The sequence below is a fragment of the Suricata suricatta genome, chromosome 11 (assembly GCF_006229205.1).
Source record: "Suricata suricatta isolate VVHF042 chromosome 11, meerkat_22Aug2017_6uvM2_HiC, whole genome shotgun sequence".
In the NCBI taxonomy this organism is placed as follows: domain Eukaryota; kingdom Metazoa; phylum Chordata; class Mammalia; order Carnivora; family Herpestidae; genus Suricata; species Suricata suricatta.
Window position 1 is genome coordinate 71724082 of NC_043710.1, and position 18606 is coordinate 71742687.

The window sequence follows — 18606 nt, forward strand, 5'->3', positions numbered from 1 at the left end:
CATTTGTGACTGGACAGAGCTTCATGTCATATTGATTCAGAGACAGAGATGAGGAGTCAGAAAGGACTAGAAGCCTACATGGCACATGAGGACAGACCTCTTAGATTGGAGAAGAAAAACCCTGGAATGAGAGGATCCTCATAGTTGAAGACCTATCACAGGCGAATGGTGGTTGGTAGACTTGCTCTGGTTTATCTGGGGATCTGAGCAGGGGTCCAGGCAGAAGGAGCATTCCAAACTAGAGAGATGCCTCAGTGTGAAGAACTTCCTGTTAGCCAAAGCTCCCTAGTAAATAGTGAGGGCCCTGCTGCCAGATTCAGAGCAGAGGCTGGGTGTCCCATCAGAGATGTTGGGGGAAGGATGTTTTCACTAGTGGTCAGTGATACCTAGCGGTCTTTGAAGTCCCTTTCAGGTTGGATCAAGTGAGACTGACTTATCTCAGCAGTGAATTAAACTAAACTACTTTTGCTTGGGTGTCAGGAGTTAAATGCCTTCATGAAAACAAATTTATTGGGACACCTGGGTATCTCATCCGGTTAAGCTTATACTCTTGATTTTGGCTCAGGGCATGATCTCCTGGTTCGCAAATTCGAGCCCCACATCTGGCTCTGTACTGACAGCGTCGAGATTCTCTCTCTCTCCCTCTGTCTCTGCCCCTCTCCCCCCCTCATATAAATAAATAAATTTAAAAATGAATTAAAAAGAAAACATTTTTTGTGTGCCTGCTATATGCCAGGCACTATATGGCAATTAAGCAACCAGATAGAAACTCTCCTGATAAAGCCCATTTTCTGTAATGAGCCAATGGAAGGAGGCTTCTTTGTAGAGATCAATACTATAGAACTGTGTAGATTAATGGACTAAGAAAATGTATTTTTTTATACATCAAAACAAACAGATGCTTTTTGCATAGAATTGATCCTTTTTTAAATATTCTATAAGGATAGACCAAGAAGTACCTTTTTTATAATTTTTTACAGTCAATATGGAGATATCAAATAGGAAGGTATAATATTAACTTAATATGGTTTGCTCAATTAATAACTCAGAGGAAAAAATATCTTTGGACATGAAATACTCTGGATTTGATATCTTTATGGATTAAGAAGACAGTATAATGTTTTGGTTGACAACTGGTCTTGAATTTGACAGATCAAGGTTTGAGAACTAGATTTTCTATTTACTGGCTGAGTGATCACTGGCAAGTTACTTAACCTAAATCTGTCTTCTCATCTGTAATAAGGGAATAAAAATAGTAACTGCTTCATGAGTGCTTGGCATTAATAGATACTTGCGTAATGAATGAAAGGTTTAGAAATTTTAATGAAGAATGCATTTACCGTACCTGTTATAGTTCTAGGCACACAATGATTAAACAGTGATAGGTATAGAGGTGTTGGTACTGATGATAGTGGTAAAAGCGTTCCTATTTGGAGGTAATATGATCATCTATATAAAAAATTATATAGAATTTATAAGAACTCCTTACAACTAATAAGTGAGTTTAACAAGGCTGTGAGATAGAAGATCAACATAACAAAAATCAATCATATTTTATATATAAACAACAAACAATTAAAATTGAAATTAAAATAACATTATAATAGCAATAAAAATATGAAATGCTGGGAGATAAATTTGGCAAAAGATGTACAAGATCTGTGTACTAGAACTATAAAGCATTATTTAGAGAAATAAAAGAAGACAAATAAATGGAGAGATAGATCATTTTCATGGATCAATGAACTCAAAGTTGTTAAGATGTCAGTTCTTTCCAAAATGATCTATAGAGTTAACATAATCCCAGTTAAAATGCTAATAGGTTTTCTTAAATTTTATATGGACTGTAAAGCTGATTCTACACTTCATATGGAAACACAGAGGATCTGGAATAGCCCAAACAACTTTGTAAGAGATGAGCAAAATTGAAGGCGTTAACACTTCCTAATTTCAAGACTTACTTGAAATGAAGATACATTAATTAAGACGATGTGATATTGATGCAAACATAGCAAAATGGATCAGTGGAACAGAATGAATCCAAAAATGGACTCATACAAATGTGATCAATTTATTTTTGACAAAGATGCAAAGGCAACTCAGTGGAGGAAAGACCATATTTTAAATATATATAGCTGGAACCGTGAACATCTACATACATTAAAAAAAAACTTAGATCCATATCTTGCATCATATATAAGTATTAACTCAAAATTGATCAGAGATATAAATATAAAACCTATGACTATTAAATTACAGAAGAAAATGTAGGAGAAAATCTTTGTGACCTCAGATTAGGCAGTGATTTCTTAGATGCACCAAAAGCATGATCTATAAAAAAATTTTTGAAATTGAATATCATTAACATTAAAAATTTCTGTGCTTCAAAGGCTGTTATTAAGAGAATGAAAAGACAAGCTGCAGCCTAGAGGAAAATATTTGATAATCACATGTCTGATAAAGCACTGTAAGTCACATATAAACAACTCTTAAATCTGAGTAATAAGAAAAAAAACACTCTAGTCTGAAAAATGGATAAACTATCTGAACATTTAACCAAACAAGACATGCAGATTGAAAATAGTTACTTTTGGGGGTGCCTGGGTGGTTCAGTCAGTTAAGCATCTAACTTTGGCTCAGGTCATGATCTTATAGTTTGTGAGTTCCAGCCTTGCATTGGGCTCTATGCTGACAGCTCAGAACCTAGAGCCTGCTTCAGATCCTGTGTCCCCCGGCCTCTCTCAGCCCCTCCCCCACTCATCTGTCTTGCTCTGTCTCTCAAAAAGTAAAATAAATGTTTCAAAAAAGAAAATAAGCGATTTTAAAGATGCTCAATATCAGCAGGAGGATGCAAATTAAAATTACAAGCTGCCACTCCATAGCATTAGAACGTCCAAACTGAAGGAAACTGACCATGGAAAGTATGCCAAAAGTGAGGATGTTTAACAACAGGAACATTCTACATTTACTGCTGGTGGGAATGTAAAATGGCGCACTCATGTACCTGTCATGTAATATAGCCATTCTACTTGTAGATGATTACTCAAGACTAATGAAAGTACTTACGCTCGCATAGGAGTGTTCTAAGATATTTATTTGTAGTATCTAAAAATGGAAAGCAATCAAAATGCCCATGAACAAGTCAATGATTGAAACAAATCTTGGTATACTCATACAATGGAATATTACTCAGAAATAAAAAGGGATGATGCAGTGATATATATATATATATATATATATATATATATGTCATTGTGTGTATATATATATACACACAATGACATGGATGAACCCCAAAATAATTATTTTGAGTGAAAGAAGCCATACAAATGAGTGCATCCTGTATGATTTCCATTTCCATAAAGTTCTTGGAAATTCAAATTGATCTGTCGTGATAGGAAGCTCATCTAGTTGCCCAGAGATAGGGAAAATTGGGGACTATTTTTCATTGGGATTAAAATGGGAAGGGGAGTACTGTGAGGGATAATGGTTATATTTGTTATCTTGATTGTGGCAATAGTTTCATGGGTTGTGTACTCTATTGTTTCTCACTTACATCTCAGTTTTAAGAAAGTAATGCACGGTGGTTATCACAAAACTAAGGGCTCGTGACTAAGGTTTGGTGATCTTTGGGCAATCTCAAAAGTGAGTTTTTGCTTAACAGGAAAGGTCATGTAGGCTTACATTTTTAGTTCTGACCATGTAGGTCATAATTAGCTATGAGAACATAGTAGAAAGTGAGAAAATGCTGTCACTGGGCATTTGTTTTCTTAATACAGAGCCTTGGATGAATCATAGAATAATTGTTAACATATTTCAGAATCATTCTTGTCATTTTGTCCTCAAAATTTTAGACCATTGGACTGATATCTGAACACTTAAGTTCCAAGATACTCACTCCCACTTCTAGTTAGTGAGTAAATATAGTGGTAAATATTTTATTTTAATGGGAAAGAATTATAATTTCTAGACGACATATCTGATCCTTTATGAAAATATAGAGTAAAATTTCACTCATATATTTTAATTGGCACTAGTGTATGCCTTTCATCCAAGGACTTCTCAAAGTCTTTTTTTAAAATAATTTTTTAATGTTTATTTATTTTTGAGAGAGATAGCATGTGTGGGCAAGGGAGGGGCAGAGAGACAGGGAAAGAGAATTCCACGCAGGCTCTGTCCACCCAGGCTCTGGCTGTCAGTGCCATGGGGCTCAGTCCCATGAACTATGAGATCATGACCTGAGCCAAAATCAAGAGTCACACACTTAACCAATTGAGCCACCCAGGCGCTCTTCAATAGCCTTTAATCTCCAAAGCCTGTGACATACTATTTTCCAATTTGACAGGTACAAGAAAAGGGAATTAAGTGACTTCCAGAGATTACAAAGCAGTTCTACATATCTGTGTGTGTATGTGTGTGTGTGTGTGTGTGTGTGTGTGTGCATGCGCACACGTGCATGTGCTTATTCGTGCATGTGAGTGCACATGAGTGCATGCTTAGTAGATAATCAGGCAAGGTACAAACAAAACTGACCCAATTTCTTTGGTTTTGTTTCTTATTGTGTTATGTTCTCTTTTCAGTGGACCTCTTTTACTGTTTCCCAAATAGGCCAATTATTTTCAGAAAAAGGTATGTCATGGGCAAGTCACAAAGACTATGCAAGAATGCCGTATGACCAGAGAAGAGAAAAAAATCTAAGGCAACAGTCCAGCCAAAAGTTTCTCCTCTCAGAATGTCCCTTGCTTTGCAACGTGGTTACCCTTTACAAGGCTTTCAGTGTTGCTTTTGATTCACATTTACATAACATATTCCCAGCATCTACTGTGTTGTAAGCATTTTGCTTACAATTTTGAGGACAAAATGACAAGAATGATTCTGAAATATGTTTGCCAAATTTTGACATACATTTAATTACATGATCACCACAACACTGGGATATGGGTAGTTAAGCTAGGCTTCCTTGGTTTAAACACCTTGTCCATGGTCAAACAGGTAGTACTCTACCAAGCAGGTATATTTACCAAATAGTAAATCCAGGAGCATTTGAAGCAGACAGACCTGAGTTCTACAATTAGCCCTTCAACCTTTGACAGGTTACGTACTCACACTTGAGACTTCCTGACCCATCCATAGAAGACAGTTATAAAGCTCATATTATAGAGAAGCTGTGTTGCAGGCTTCACAGCACATTATAAATGTTCAGTAAATGCTATTTCACTTCCCTCCTACCCTCTTCAGGTTCTGGGTTCTTTGCCCTCCCCTAGTATATCAGTCCAAACCAGTACAAACCAGAGAAGACACAGTCCTCCTGGCTGTTGGCTTTGCAGTTTTCCCCTTAGAGCAGATCTCATTAGAGATCTGTCTTCTCAGCAGGACTATGTGTCCCCTGAAGACAGAAGTCTTCTCCCAGTTATCACTCTTCCTCCAGTGTCCAGCACAGGGTCCAGTAGATGCTTATGAACTGAATTGACAGATCTCATGCAAGACGTGCTTTCCAGCCTCCCAGTGCTTCCTATGCATCTTTAGAGCATTCTTTGAAACCGATCTGCATCCCAGATCCTGCCAGCCTATTCTTTGTCTCCATTCCAGACACTGCTTGCTTTCATGTTGCCTGACCATCCTCTGACTTGAAAAGCTCTCATCCTCGTGGGTGCCAGTGAACCCCATGTCTGCATGTTGGCTCATGTCTGTGAGTGTTCCAGAAAGCTGGATATGGTGTCTGTGATAGGCCTGAACCCTGATCACCTCTGGTGATCGTGCCTGACCCAGTCTCTGGCCCTCTAGCCTCTCTGAACCTTAATGTCATGTTGACATTCTGTTCTGTCTCATCCCATTTTATAAGGCAGCATGTCACTCATTTAGAGAATGGACAGATAGCATTATGTTTTTACTCATTGTGTTTTACTATCCCTGCTTTTCTCCCTACTCTGTTATCTACTATCTGTCCTCCTAATGCCATGTTGGCATTTCTATTTTAACATTGAGGTAACACCCATGAATCTATAGAAACCCATTATGTCTTACACATTTCCAATGAGAAGATTTAAGATTATCTTGTATTGGGGTGCCTGGCTGGTTCAGTCAACAGAGCATGTAACTCTTGATCTTGAGGGAGTAAATTTGATTTCCACATTGGGTGTAGAGATTACTTAATAATAAAATCTTTTTTAAAAAGATTATCTTTTGTCCTGTTGCATAACACCATGCAGGGTTCTTAGCTGGATAATTTTGGAGCTAACTCTTCACCATCAGTTAGGTTCTCTCCTTTTGAATAGTTTAGCCTTTCTGAGTTGGGGGCAACTTTGAGAATTCCAACTTCACTGTTTCTGGACAGATTCCCTTGTCTCTTCCAATTGCTGTACTTGGCATTTTGCTTACACAGGGTTTGTAGGCCAAACTGTGTGCCTAATACAGTCTAAAGTTTAATGGGAATTCAAAGAATAGAGGATTCAGGCCAGAATCGGAGAACTATTTCTTGACTTTTCCCATGGCTTCCTTTTTGGGTATAAGAATTTACACAAATTGCATGCTTCCACAAGCATCCTGACTGCCGCTAGAGATTTTATAAACCAAGCCCAAGTTCCCCACCACAGTGAAAATGCTTAGGTGCTCCTCTAGTAAGTTTCAGTAGCCTGGTGATTTGAGTGAGGGCTGTGAAGATATTAAAGAGCACTGTGTTTTCTTTCCAGCTTTTCTGGCAGACATCTGATTTCCTGGTTGGCACTTGTTTCCACCATGAAATGGGAAAGGTGAAGGGAAGAGATTGGGCATTTTCCTGCTTCTAATTTAAGATGATTGTCCATGAGTATCTCTCAGAGTAGTTCAGAATTTCCTTAGCACCCTCTGTAGAGTTCTTGAGGGGGGTTAAGAAAGTATGCTTCTATAATTTCTCTCATTCTTTTGGAATAACTCTGACATTTTGGTTTTTAGGGAAACAGTGTGAAGGAGGCTTATATCTTTGCATGCAAAATATTTTCCATCCTTCCTGGCCAAAGAACATTTGAAAGGTCTTTCTCATTTTTTGTGAACGAACAGATAAAGTAATTTGCCCTGGGAGAGCTTTGAGTTGCATGGGAAATAAACTCAAGATTGGGTCAAATGGAGATACTGACCTGATATCGCCCTGATTTCCCATGCATCACAAGAAGTGTTCCGACCTCTGGTCTCCTCTTTTCCCATGGTCCCCTATTGTCCTCTCTGTGTGTGTCTGTGCATGTGTATTGAAATATGTCTGTTCCCTCAAATTCAAATAAAGTATTTGTGAATGTAATTAGACTTTTCAAATGGTAGAGGAACTATTTAATAAGGTTATGTGGAAACTAATTTTCTTCTGTAAAGAGAAACATCTTAATTGAATCTTGTATTAAGGACATTTTTAAATGCCAAGGTTACTAACCATAGCCCCCTTCTCCCCCCGAATTTGGAGCAATTTACTTCATCTCTGTTTCTTTCAGTTTGCTATAGCAGTCATGTTCTCTCTACTCTTTCAGGAGTCATCTCTACAGCAGACATTCTTGATCGAGAGACAACAGGGTCATACTGGCTGACCGTGTATGCCACAGACCGGGGCGTGGTTCCACTTTATTCCACCATTGAGGTCTACATTGAAATTGAAGATGTGAATGACAATGCCCCACTGACCTCAGAACCTATCTATTATCCTGCTGTCATGGAAAACTCTCCGAAGGATGTATCTGTCATTCAGATCCAGGCTGAGGATCCAGACTCCAGTTCCAATGAGAAACTGACATACCGGATTACAAGTGGGAATCCCCAGAATTTTTTTGCCATCAACACCAAAACAGGTAAGGGAATGCTCATCTGACTTGTTTTTTCATTGGTTGTCCAGCTTTTAAATCCATCAGCTGACACTTGCTTATTTGTATTATTTTATTTTTCCCCTTAACTTATTTTATTGTGTGGGGAACAATGTCTCTCTTTTTATTTTCCTGGAGGTAGTTTCTGAAGAGGTGTGTGTTCTACCTGGTTTGTTCTGGCTGGTGTGCGTTAACTTTAGCTGATACCAAGATGAAGTAATATAATAGAAATTAGAGGCTTTCACAGAAAGCTTTAGATTTGCTTCACTCACAATAATAAAAAGTGGTTCCCAGGCCACTCAGGAGGCCAGTCATCCCTGCTGTCCTTCTTGGGAGAGAGTAACCTGGCCCATGCTGGGGTTCTGTGGATAAGCTCTACATGTAAGAACTTCTTCTTTGCTGGACTTGGCTTGCTATAAATTTAAGCCCCAGATGCTTTGTGATTCCTATACTACCGAAGAGTGAAGTATCAAAGTTTAGAAAAAACTTCCAGTGTCTCAATCTGTACATAAAATGTACCACCTTTAAATTTTCAGGTCTTTTGTTTAAAAAATTGTACTGACAACATAGTTTGTTGGCTAAGGCTCAGAAGAGGCAGGTGTGTGCATTCTGAGACAAGTACATATACTGGAAAGGTCTCAGACATTTCTTGTTTCTCCTGTGATTTGCCTTGTTGAGATCTGAGTGGGAGAGTCAAACACTCAGTGAGAGTTGGGATGGGTAGAGTTTGAGTTAATTGAAACTTAGAAGATTGTAAAGCAGATGCTATTACTGTTTCACGCTGGGCAAGTCCATTGACAGTGGTCATAAGTTAGGCTAGTTGATGTTTGCTGGTGTGGACATACTCAGCATTCCTAACAAACTACTGATGGAGCTGGTGGTTCTTTCTACTGCCTCTGTTTGTTACAGTGGAAACATACAGCTGACCCCATGCATTTTATGAATGTCAGCTTCAATGAATATAATTTGGAGATAATGCCAAGTTTTTTGGAGATAGTTGATTTTCTCTAGTTATGAGCAGGTTCGTCATCTCATTAGGCAGAGCCTCGCATTCTAATGGTGTTGAATCAGTATTTGACTTGCATTTCATTATTAGATAAAGAGTGGCCATCAGCTATCAGTATCTGGTTGAAGCCCTCTGGAACTTAACAGAGAAGACTCAGGGATTTGGAGGCCAGCCCAACCTTCCAGAGCCGTGTCAAGTAGGGGAAGCTGCCCAACCATCTGCGAGACTCCTGATCTGTGCAGGGAAGCTATGATTCACTTTCTCACTGCAGCTCAGGGCTGTGTGGAGTATGGTGACAGAGAAATGAATTCAGGCACTTTAAAAGGTCAAGTGAGAGAGAGGACAAAGACAAGGTGTCATAGTAAACACATGGAGGATACAGTAATCTTCACAATTCATAGCCTCCATGGAATCTGAAACATAATCACATTCTGTCTTCCTCTGATTCTGTTGCTACTTGAGTCGTTCATGGTGAGCCAACCACCCTGTTGTTTATAGGTTAAAAGACACAGTAGAAGAGATGTTTCAACTGTCCTCCTTTTCTACTTACTGCTGAAAATATTTTGGCATAACGTTACAGGGAAGAATCTGGGTTGGATGTGAAGAACATAGGTCACACATTATATGCAGAGAAGAACCTATAGACTCCTGTAACTAAAGCTGTCTTCTGTATATCTTTTACAAGTTTACATGAACTGTCAGAAATCCCTGTATTATCACAATTTAACCAATGACCTATGGTGCGTACAAAAGCCCTTAATCACATTTATAATATCTGTGTTCCTGCCACAGATTTTAAAAAATCATTTGTGCCAGGAAGGACATTTTAATCTAACTTTTCTGATTGTTTAAATCCATAGCATTACTTTGTAATTCTCAAACACATGATAAGAAAACACTGGATTTTGTTATTCACTTCTTCACTCACCAAACATTTATGGTGGCTTCTAGTCTCCAAACACAAGTCTTATAAATAGAGCTATAAACTTAGGATATGGTCCAATCCTTTTAGTACCCAAAGATATAAGAAATTAACAAACTAGTAAATATTTGTTATATTGTTAAGGAGGACAATAATTGATCACGTTGGAGGAATTTCACTCAACATGATCTTGGCAAGAGTGATAATCAGGGAGTGCTTCCTGGAGGAGGTAACATTTGGGTTACAAGTTCTGGTTTTTAAATTGCGGTGCTGCACTTGCTAGCTGGGAATCATGCTCAACCACAGCGGGGAAACAAACCAAATCAGATACTCCTGACCTCACCAGCTTTTGCGAACTCAGAAAAATTATGGAACCTCTTTGAACTTCAGTTTTCAGTAAGGAAAGATTGTTGCCAGGCATATGGGAATCCTCTGTGAAATGCTTAGCACAGTGCCTAGGGCATTGAAACTATAAAAAAATTAAAAAGGTAGTACCCCATCCAGTCTTCCTTAACTCTGATTACAGCCACATCACTTACTCTCCTTGGATGTCAGGTGCTTATCTGTAAAATGAAAATGACATTGCTTCCTTCACAGGGTTTCCTTATGAAGACTGAAAGTTGTGGTGGGTGTGAAGGTGCTGGTGAGCGACAGAGCTCTGTAAGAGTCATGTTAATCCTCTCCATATGTCTCTTATGATCTACAGAACTGCAGGCCTGGTGATGTGTCTGTGCCTATGCAGTAATCTTTAGTCAACTCAACAAACTACGGAGACACATTATGCTTTAGGATTTCTTCCTGTCTTTCTAAAGCCACTTTTTCGTAATGAAAGGGGAGGCGGACCCATCCAGTATATTTAGTAAAGATCTTTGCTTAGATTTTTGCAACTGGATGTAGACTGACCTTTATCCCTTCCTTTGTGGTAGAGCTGAAATTTATATAGGGTGTCATTGTGTTTGGGCAATGTGCTACATAATAAATAAGATTTAAATGATTAATGCATACTCAGATCATGTCAGTCTGTACGGTCCACAGCTTGCAGCACTTAACAGATGTCTCACACCCAGGAAGGGAGAGAGATTTTTCTGGTGAGCACTGATTTGTATCCCAAAATGTCATTTTTCCCTATCAGACCTAAAACCACATAAAATCAGTAGTCTGTGGACCTTCTTCAGTGATTTCTATGGCTTAAGAGGAGAAACAAAACCTGTGACACTCTGAGGTCCTTTCTGAGCTGCACAGAGACCCCTTGATTCATTCGAGGCTGAGCAGTTGAAATCAGTCTAATGCCACTTCCTTGTACATGTCTGTCTTAGCTGGTAGTGGAGCCTTACCAACGTGTTGTGAGCGGGAGACACCCACCAGGCTGCTGTGCCCTCTCCTCTTTGGGTAAGCAGGAACTCCAGTGCTTCCTTCCAGCCCTTGTAACAAAATCCAAGCTGGCCATTGACTAATCGTCCAGGCTCAATTGGGAAACAGGTGTGAGAGATTCCTCTATGGTTTTAGAATGTTTATTTTAGTCACATCTATAGGATGGAAACCACTTAGCACAATGCAAGCATGCCAGCATTTAGCAGAGCACTCAATAGATGTTACTTGTAAATTGTTACTGTTATTAATCACTCTGTACTCTCTGCTAGAATAAAGTTTGTGTAAGTTGCACACATCCTGCTTTACAGCCCCATGGTATTTTGAGGAAGGCTTACTCAAAAGGCAGCGATGTTTTTCCTCACTACATGGTGTGTAACACTGGAACCTTCCATTCAAGTTTATAAAGTGTGTTGTGCGCTATTGTCTACTGCTGCTGTTTCATTCACAGAGGTTTTTTTTAAGGTATTTATTTTCTAATACAAATTTACTTCATTTTCATTTTTTGGAATTTATTTATTTTTAAGAGACAGAGAGAAATAGAACATGAGTTGGGGATGAGCAGAGAAAAAGGGAGACACAGAATCGAGAGCAGGCTCCACGCTCTGAGCCTTCTGCACAGAGCCCCACTTGGGGCTCGAACTCATGAACCGCAAGATCATGATCTGAGCTGAAGCCAGACGCTTACTTAACCAACTAAGCCACCCAAGCAGCCAATTTTTTAGGGGTTTTTTTGTTTGTTTATTCATTTTTGAGAGAAAAAGCAGGGGAGGGGCAGAGAGAGAGGGAGACACAGAGTCTGAAGCAGGCTCCAGGCTCTGAGTTGTTGGCACAGAGCTCCCTTCAGGGCTTGAACTCATGAACTCCAAGATCATGACCTGAGCTGAAGTTGGACACTTAACTGACTGAGCCACCCAGGCACCCCTCGATTGCTGTTGACTCCACCTGTTGCAGGGTGAGAGATGTAACAGAAACATAAGACCGTTTCTCAGGGATTTTTATTCTCATGGGAAAAACAGGACTGTCACACATACTATGTACTTTAACAAGAATATAAAGCAGTTTCAAAGACATGAAGGGTCAGACTCTCTGGAATAGAAGGTGTGAACAGGGTAACATAACATGTCAGAGGGGGCCTGGGACAAGGACTTCGCAGACCTGAAGTGGGCCCAGCAGAATGGATCCATCTGCAGAGAGAAGCCAGAAAACTACTGAGGGGATATAAACAAGTTGCGCTGACCTTGAAAGCCCATCTGCTGCTACTTGAGCTGGTTTGAGAGGCATTATACCATAGAAAAAGAATTTTTAAAAACTCCTAAATGTCTGGAGTGTTCTAAGACATTAGAAGTAACAAATGTGTGTTTCTTTTTCTTTTGGCTTTTAGTTTGGTGATATTTGGATTTTTAAAACCTTGGGTTGTGTAACTTTCTCTTTAGAGACCAACTTAAAATAATAGTTTTAGACAGGAGAAAACATACATAAGAAAGATCCCTTTAATGTCTTCCTTCGCCTCTGTCAAACGTGCCTCCAGGATTAGCATATGCTGCTGAGAGCCTGTATCTGAACGTGATCCTTGCTTTCTCCAGATTTTCTGCTGCTTAATTGTCCAAGGCACTGGCTTTCTGAATTCCTTCCTGCACCTGCGATGTCTCCCTTTGGCCCATATTTTGGTCGTTGACATCTCCACCTATATTTCAGTGGTGATGGAGCTGAATTCTGTTTTCCTTTTGAGCATCTTGGGATAAACCTGACTGAAATGTACTTTATGAGCTGGTTGGTTACCTTCCCTGCCCACCAGGTAGGTGGAGAGGACGAAATCCTCTTCAAAAGTATGTCTGCCATAAGGAATACTTCAAATTCTACTCTCATCTATTGCTATTAGATATTTTGGATTTAGACACTTTTCCCTATTAAAATTGGTGGGGTAGCTTATTAAAATACTGGATGTCCGAAGTTTTTTACTCAACCCCAAATATAATCAGCCTGCCTTTGGGCATATGGTACTAAGACATGGTGGGTATGTAAGCAGGAGGGGTCACAGGGGGGAAAGTCTAGACCACATTTTAGCATGATAATAATCATCTGACAGTCTTGTTAGGCTGCAGATTTCTGAGGTGGAACCTGGTAACTTGCCTTTCCAACAAGTTCCTAGGGGAGGCTGATGTGCACTCCCTGGAGAGCCTGGTGGGCAAGGCCTAGACTTCAGTCCCCCAAAAGAAACAAGAGGGGGAGATAACACAGGGCTGAGACATAACAGCTGAGGATGAAGGGGCCGCCGTGTAATTTACCCACACTCCCTTGCCTCACGGTGGTGGGGTTCTGAGGTGTGACTGCGGATTCAAAGTCCCCTCTTTACCCACCCCCAAAATCAACTCTCATAACCTTTCTTATCCCTTGTGTTTTATGAAGCGGAGAAATGAAAATCCAGCCTCTTTAATAAACTGTGAGGAAAACATCACTGATTCCTTAGACTTGCGGTTAATAAAAATCTGGGTTATATAATGTTTGGATACACTTGTATTATTTCCCAATACGTAGAATGCAAGGGGAAGTTGTTACTAAGTGGAGGTCAAACCTACTTTAATGAATAAACAAATCTTTGATGTTAGTATGTCATTAGTTAGTAAAATAGTGGTACTCGAAAATAATTTATTATCTTAAGTAACCTAATCCTAATGTTTATACATAGCCCTGATTGGTGGTAATCAGCTTAGAAAACTACCTTTTCCTGGAAAACAGACAAAACCTTGCTTTATGTATAAAACCAGGGATTCAAAGGAAAAATCACACAAGGTGAGGGATGAGGGTACAAATATTAGTGCTTTTTCTTCCAAGTGAAAGCTATAGAAAAATCTTGTTACCATCTCTTATTCCTTATTCCTTCCTAATGGAAAACTAAATTCTTCTGAATGGGTAGAAATGGCCACTAGATGATGAGTTGATATTCACAAGTACAGGCACAAAGCAGATAATGCAGCGAATGAGTATGTATGAAACTGTAAATCACCCTCGCTCTTTCTTTCAGCCATGAAAGGAGGCCTTGTCCTATAGAACATTAAATTGTGTTCATTTAATCCAACAAGTCCAGTAGAACAAATCGGGCTCATGCAGATTTATCACAGGGGGGTTATTTAAATTCAGCGGTGACCTTTGCATCCCTGTGAATGTGCTCCAAATGAACAAGGACAAAGGGAACTTTTCTGCACTGTCATTATGTTCCCTGGGAGGCTGTGGGTTTCCCATTTTGATCAACTCACGACTGTGGGCTGCAGGGTCCGGTGGGTTCTGAGGGTGCAACGGGCTTGGTCAGGACTGGCTTTCGCAGGGCAGAATATGTTCTTTCCTATTGTGGACTGTGGCTTTTCTTTCTCTGGCTTGATTTTGTTTGCATGCTTGGCTATGAGTGTCAGTGCTAATTTCCAGAGTTTCTTAACCTCAGTACTGTCAACATTTTGGACTGGACAAGTCTCTTGTGGTCTGGGCTGTCCTATGCATGATTGAGTAGGACAATAGTTGTGATGGTCAGAATACCTCCTGGCATTGTTGAATGTCCCCCTGGAGTAAAACTGCCCCCGTTGAGAATCACTGAATGAATGTGGAATATTTTGTAGGAATCTTCTCTATATGGCCCTTACCGAAGCATCCTGTACAAAATGAATGATTGGTTATGGAGAGGTGATGGTATTGTTAACCAAAAAAAAAATAGTAGTGTGCTCATCTATACCTATATATACACATATGTATCATTAATAATAATAAAATGAAATAAAGTAAATATGGGAAAAATATAAAGCTGACTCTTAATTCCCTCTGACGCTAGGTTCTTTGTATGTTAAAGGCTCTATGAATACTTGAAATCAAATCCTGTAGAAAAAGAAGAACAAAACAATAACAAAACTTCAAACAGAGTGAATGTGGATTAAGTTATTCTTCTCTCTCCTCTGTCTTTGGAGAGGATGTGGCTGTAACAAAATTGTCATCAGAGGCAGTTTGGAACAGCATTCTTCAGAAGGCAGCGTGAAGAGATTATTTTGGGGCTCCAGGCTTTTTCCCTTGAATGCTTACACAGCTTCAAATCCTGTTTCTGCTTAATGTCAACCTGCAGATGGATAAATATGGGGATTGTTCCTTCCCTGGAATAAAGGTGAATGAAAAAGAAAAAAAAATCCTTTTGACCTCCTTGAGGATTCTGCAGTCATGTATCTAGATTAAGCCTCTCTGAGGTCTCTGGCCTCCCTTGTACGTATACAGTGTTCATTCACAAGCCCCCCAAAACTGGTACATTTGTGGGGACTTAGACCAGCATCCCAGATCACCATCTTTGGATACATCATAGGATTGGAAAGTGTTAGCTAAATGGAAACTGGTGCCCCCATCTGTAATAGGAAGGAAATCTTTAACCTCCACTTTCCCCCAAATTAAGTCAAGTTTCAATTGACAGGATTGCTACTTAGGCAACATTATGCATTTTTCCCATTTAGGACATCGAGATCTTTGAGTTAATGCAACTGTTACTTGGGAAAAGGACTTCATAATACTGAATGACAGTGAGGAATGGGGAAATTTGGTAAAAGGGAGAGAGGCCCAAGTAGGTGGACCTGGAGGAAAGAGAATGATGCCTCTGCCTGGTTGGGGACCCACCAGCTGTGTAGGCGGCCCCCCTACAAGGTGCCTCCCAGGGGGCAGGGGGCAGGTCATTCAGTGTGGCTGGTAGGGTTGCTCAGTCTTCCAGGCTGCTCCCTTGTCCTGCTAACCCACAGAGAAGGGGCAGGGGCGAGAGGTGGGGCTCCTAGATATCCAGCCTGCCCCTGGGACTCAGCTGTTGGCATAGCTGCACTGAAAATTGCTGAGGATTATTTGGGAGGGAGTAAATAAAGCAGATGATAGAGTAGTATATATATGCATTAAAAAAAGAGATTGATTAAGGTCATAAATTCTTCTTTTATTCCTTCTATCTGGCATTAATTCTGAAGCACTAATTTACTGCATTGGTTTATTACTTTCTTCTGTCAAGAGAAACAGTGAATTTTAATTGAAACTGCTGCTTGCTTCTCTGCACTCTTCCCCGCCACTGTTAGGGATACTGCCTGGGCATGTGCCTTTCTCTCCCAGGTATGACGGGAAGAGGAACCTTCACACAAAGCACAGGTCTGCTCTGTGCCCCAGCCATGCTGGTGGTTTTAGCTCCCACCACAAGCCTGGAAAGGAAGTGGGGCTCTGGGCTGCAGGGCAACTTGCCAGGGTCACCCAGCTGGTCAGCGCAGAGCAAGGATTTGTCTAATGACCCATAATACTAAAGGCAAAGGCTATCTAATTTTTAAAATGGGAGCAAACTAGAGAAACACAGTCATAACCCTAGAACTTTGAAGCTGAGAAATCTTTCAGATGATTTGTACACACACTGTAGAAACAGGTGTATTACAGGTTAAGTTGTGTCCCCCCACCCCAAAAGATGTTGAAATCCTAATTTTCCTATGCTTATGAATGTAATTTTATTTGGAAAGAGGGTCTTTGCAGATATAATCAAGTGAAAATTTGGTCGCACTGAATTAGGGTGGTTTCTAACTATCCAGGATCCTTATTGGGAGAGGAAAATATGGACACAGAGACACAAACCGAGGAGATAGCCATGTGAAGATAGAGGCATTGGCATCATACTGCCACAAACCAGGTAATGCCAAGGATTGCCAGCAACCACTGGAAACCAGCAAAAGACAAGGAAGGATCCAATCCCCACCCCCAGAGCCTTCAGAGGGAGCATGACCTTACCTAGACCCTAAGTTTGGACTTCTAGCTTCAGCTGTAGCTTGTGGTTTTTTGTTACAGCAGCTGTAGCAAACTGCTAGAAGGTACAGTCGCTGGGAACAGATGGAAGTTTGAGCTCTCCTAAGGGGGTGAGGTAGTGGGAAGAGCCGAAGATCCTGACCCCTAGTGCAGCACTCTGCTTACTAGACCAGATGTTATTAGTGATTTTTACACCCGTCAAGCCTGACTGTAGTTAGACAGTTCCTTTTTTGTTTATTTTGCAGTTGTGATCTAGTTAAATTTATTTAATTGGTGGTTCTAAATGGGTTGGGGTTTTGATGAGAGACTGGTGTGACATTACATCACTCTAAATATTATAGAACTTCTGGGAGATCATCCTCTGGTAGAGCTTTCATGCTCCTCGGGGCCTGTGGGGCTACCTGGAAGTCACTGTTCACTGACATTCAGTGTCCCTCACAAGTCAGGAGCTCATTGTCTTATTCATTTTGTCATTTCTCAGTCTTTTTAAAAAAATGTTTATGTTGAGAAACAATGTGTGTGCACATGTGAGCAGGGGAGGGCTGGGGCGGAGAGAGATAGAGAGAGCGAGCATCCTAAGTAGGCTCTGCACTGTCAGCACAGAGTCCCATGCGGGGTTCGATCTCATGACTATTAGGTAATGGCATGAGCTGAAATCAAGACTCAGACACTTAACTGACTGAACCACTAGGGTGCCCCGCATTTCTCAGTCTTTTAAAAGAGATTCTCTGAAAGCACTGAAAGTTTCTGCCTGAAAAGCTACAATAGGACAAAATGTAGTGTCACCATTAACCTTGAAAGCCTAAAGTCCAGTTTTAGTATTGTGACCACTTTGTATTCTAGTCTTGTCATTTCCTGTCATCTTTGAATTACTTTGTTCCTAGCTTCTTGACATTCTTACAAAAATGTTGAAGTGTTTCAGAAATCTATAAATATTATTCACTAGAGGTAGATCATTCTAGAAAAGCACATGAACTCTAACAAAATTACAAAACCAGCCTGTAGTGAGTTATTGATAGCATTCTGATTCTGTTGTAGCAAACTGACAAATATTTGTTTAGCACTTTGCTATACATAGTCATAGTTAGGCTTCACAATAATGCAGGCAAGGAGAGAAACCAAAAAGATCCATGCTCAAGCATGTGCATGTGAGTGCCACCATTTCTTAGCTGTGCAGTGTTGGGCACATTATATAACCTCTCTGAGCTTCAGTTTCCTCCTCTGTGAAAACGGAATAATTATACTAACTATCAAATTGGCTTGCCAGCAAGATTAAATGAATTAATATATATAAAGTAGTTTGAAAAGTACTCAGCATGTAGTAAGCTCTCAGTATGTGTTAAATGATGTCATTTTCACGTGTAAAGTTTGTTTTAGCGAATCCACATTGTATGATTAAGGACTTATAAAGTTGGTGTTTTCAAAGTACAAATAAATGTAACACTTTACCTATGGATTTATTAAATTTCCTCTTGTAAGATTGTGTCCCTCTGCCCTGTTGACTTCCATATATGTGACTATCTAACTTGTGGCTGAAAAGTGCTCTCTGATGGAGCTAAAGAGAGAGCTGTCTCTTAGGCTTCTAGAAGTCTCTGTCCCTATTTTAGATATATATCTATTTACCAAGAAAAAAAATAGCAAGATGCCTTGGAAAGAGCCTTAGTAGCAGTAGTTGGGTTATCTAGATTTGTTTATTTTTTAATGTTTAT

The 18606-nt window shown here is 39.9% G+C and overlaps 1 protein-coding gene across 2 annotated transcripts in view; it reads left to right on the top strand.

The window, feature by feature from the left end:
* The window catches only part of FAT3 (FAT atypical cadherin 3), a 525182-nt gene that overhangs the window by 152656 nt on the left and 353920 nt on the right, over positions 1-18606 (top strand). For both annotated transcript variants that reach the window (XM_029914807.1, XM_029914808.1), the window contains exon 2: positions 7491-7805. In XM_029914807.1, the coding sequence (XP_029770667.1) occupies positions 7491-7805 (315 nt within the window). The remainder of the gene's footprint in view (positions 1-7490; positions 7806-18606) is intronic.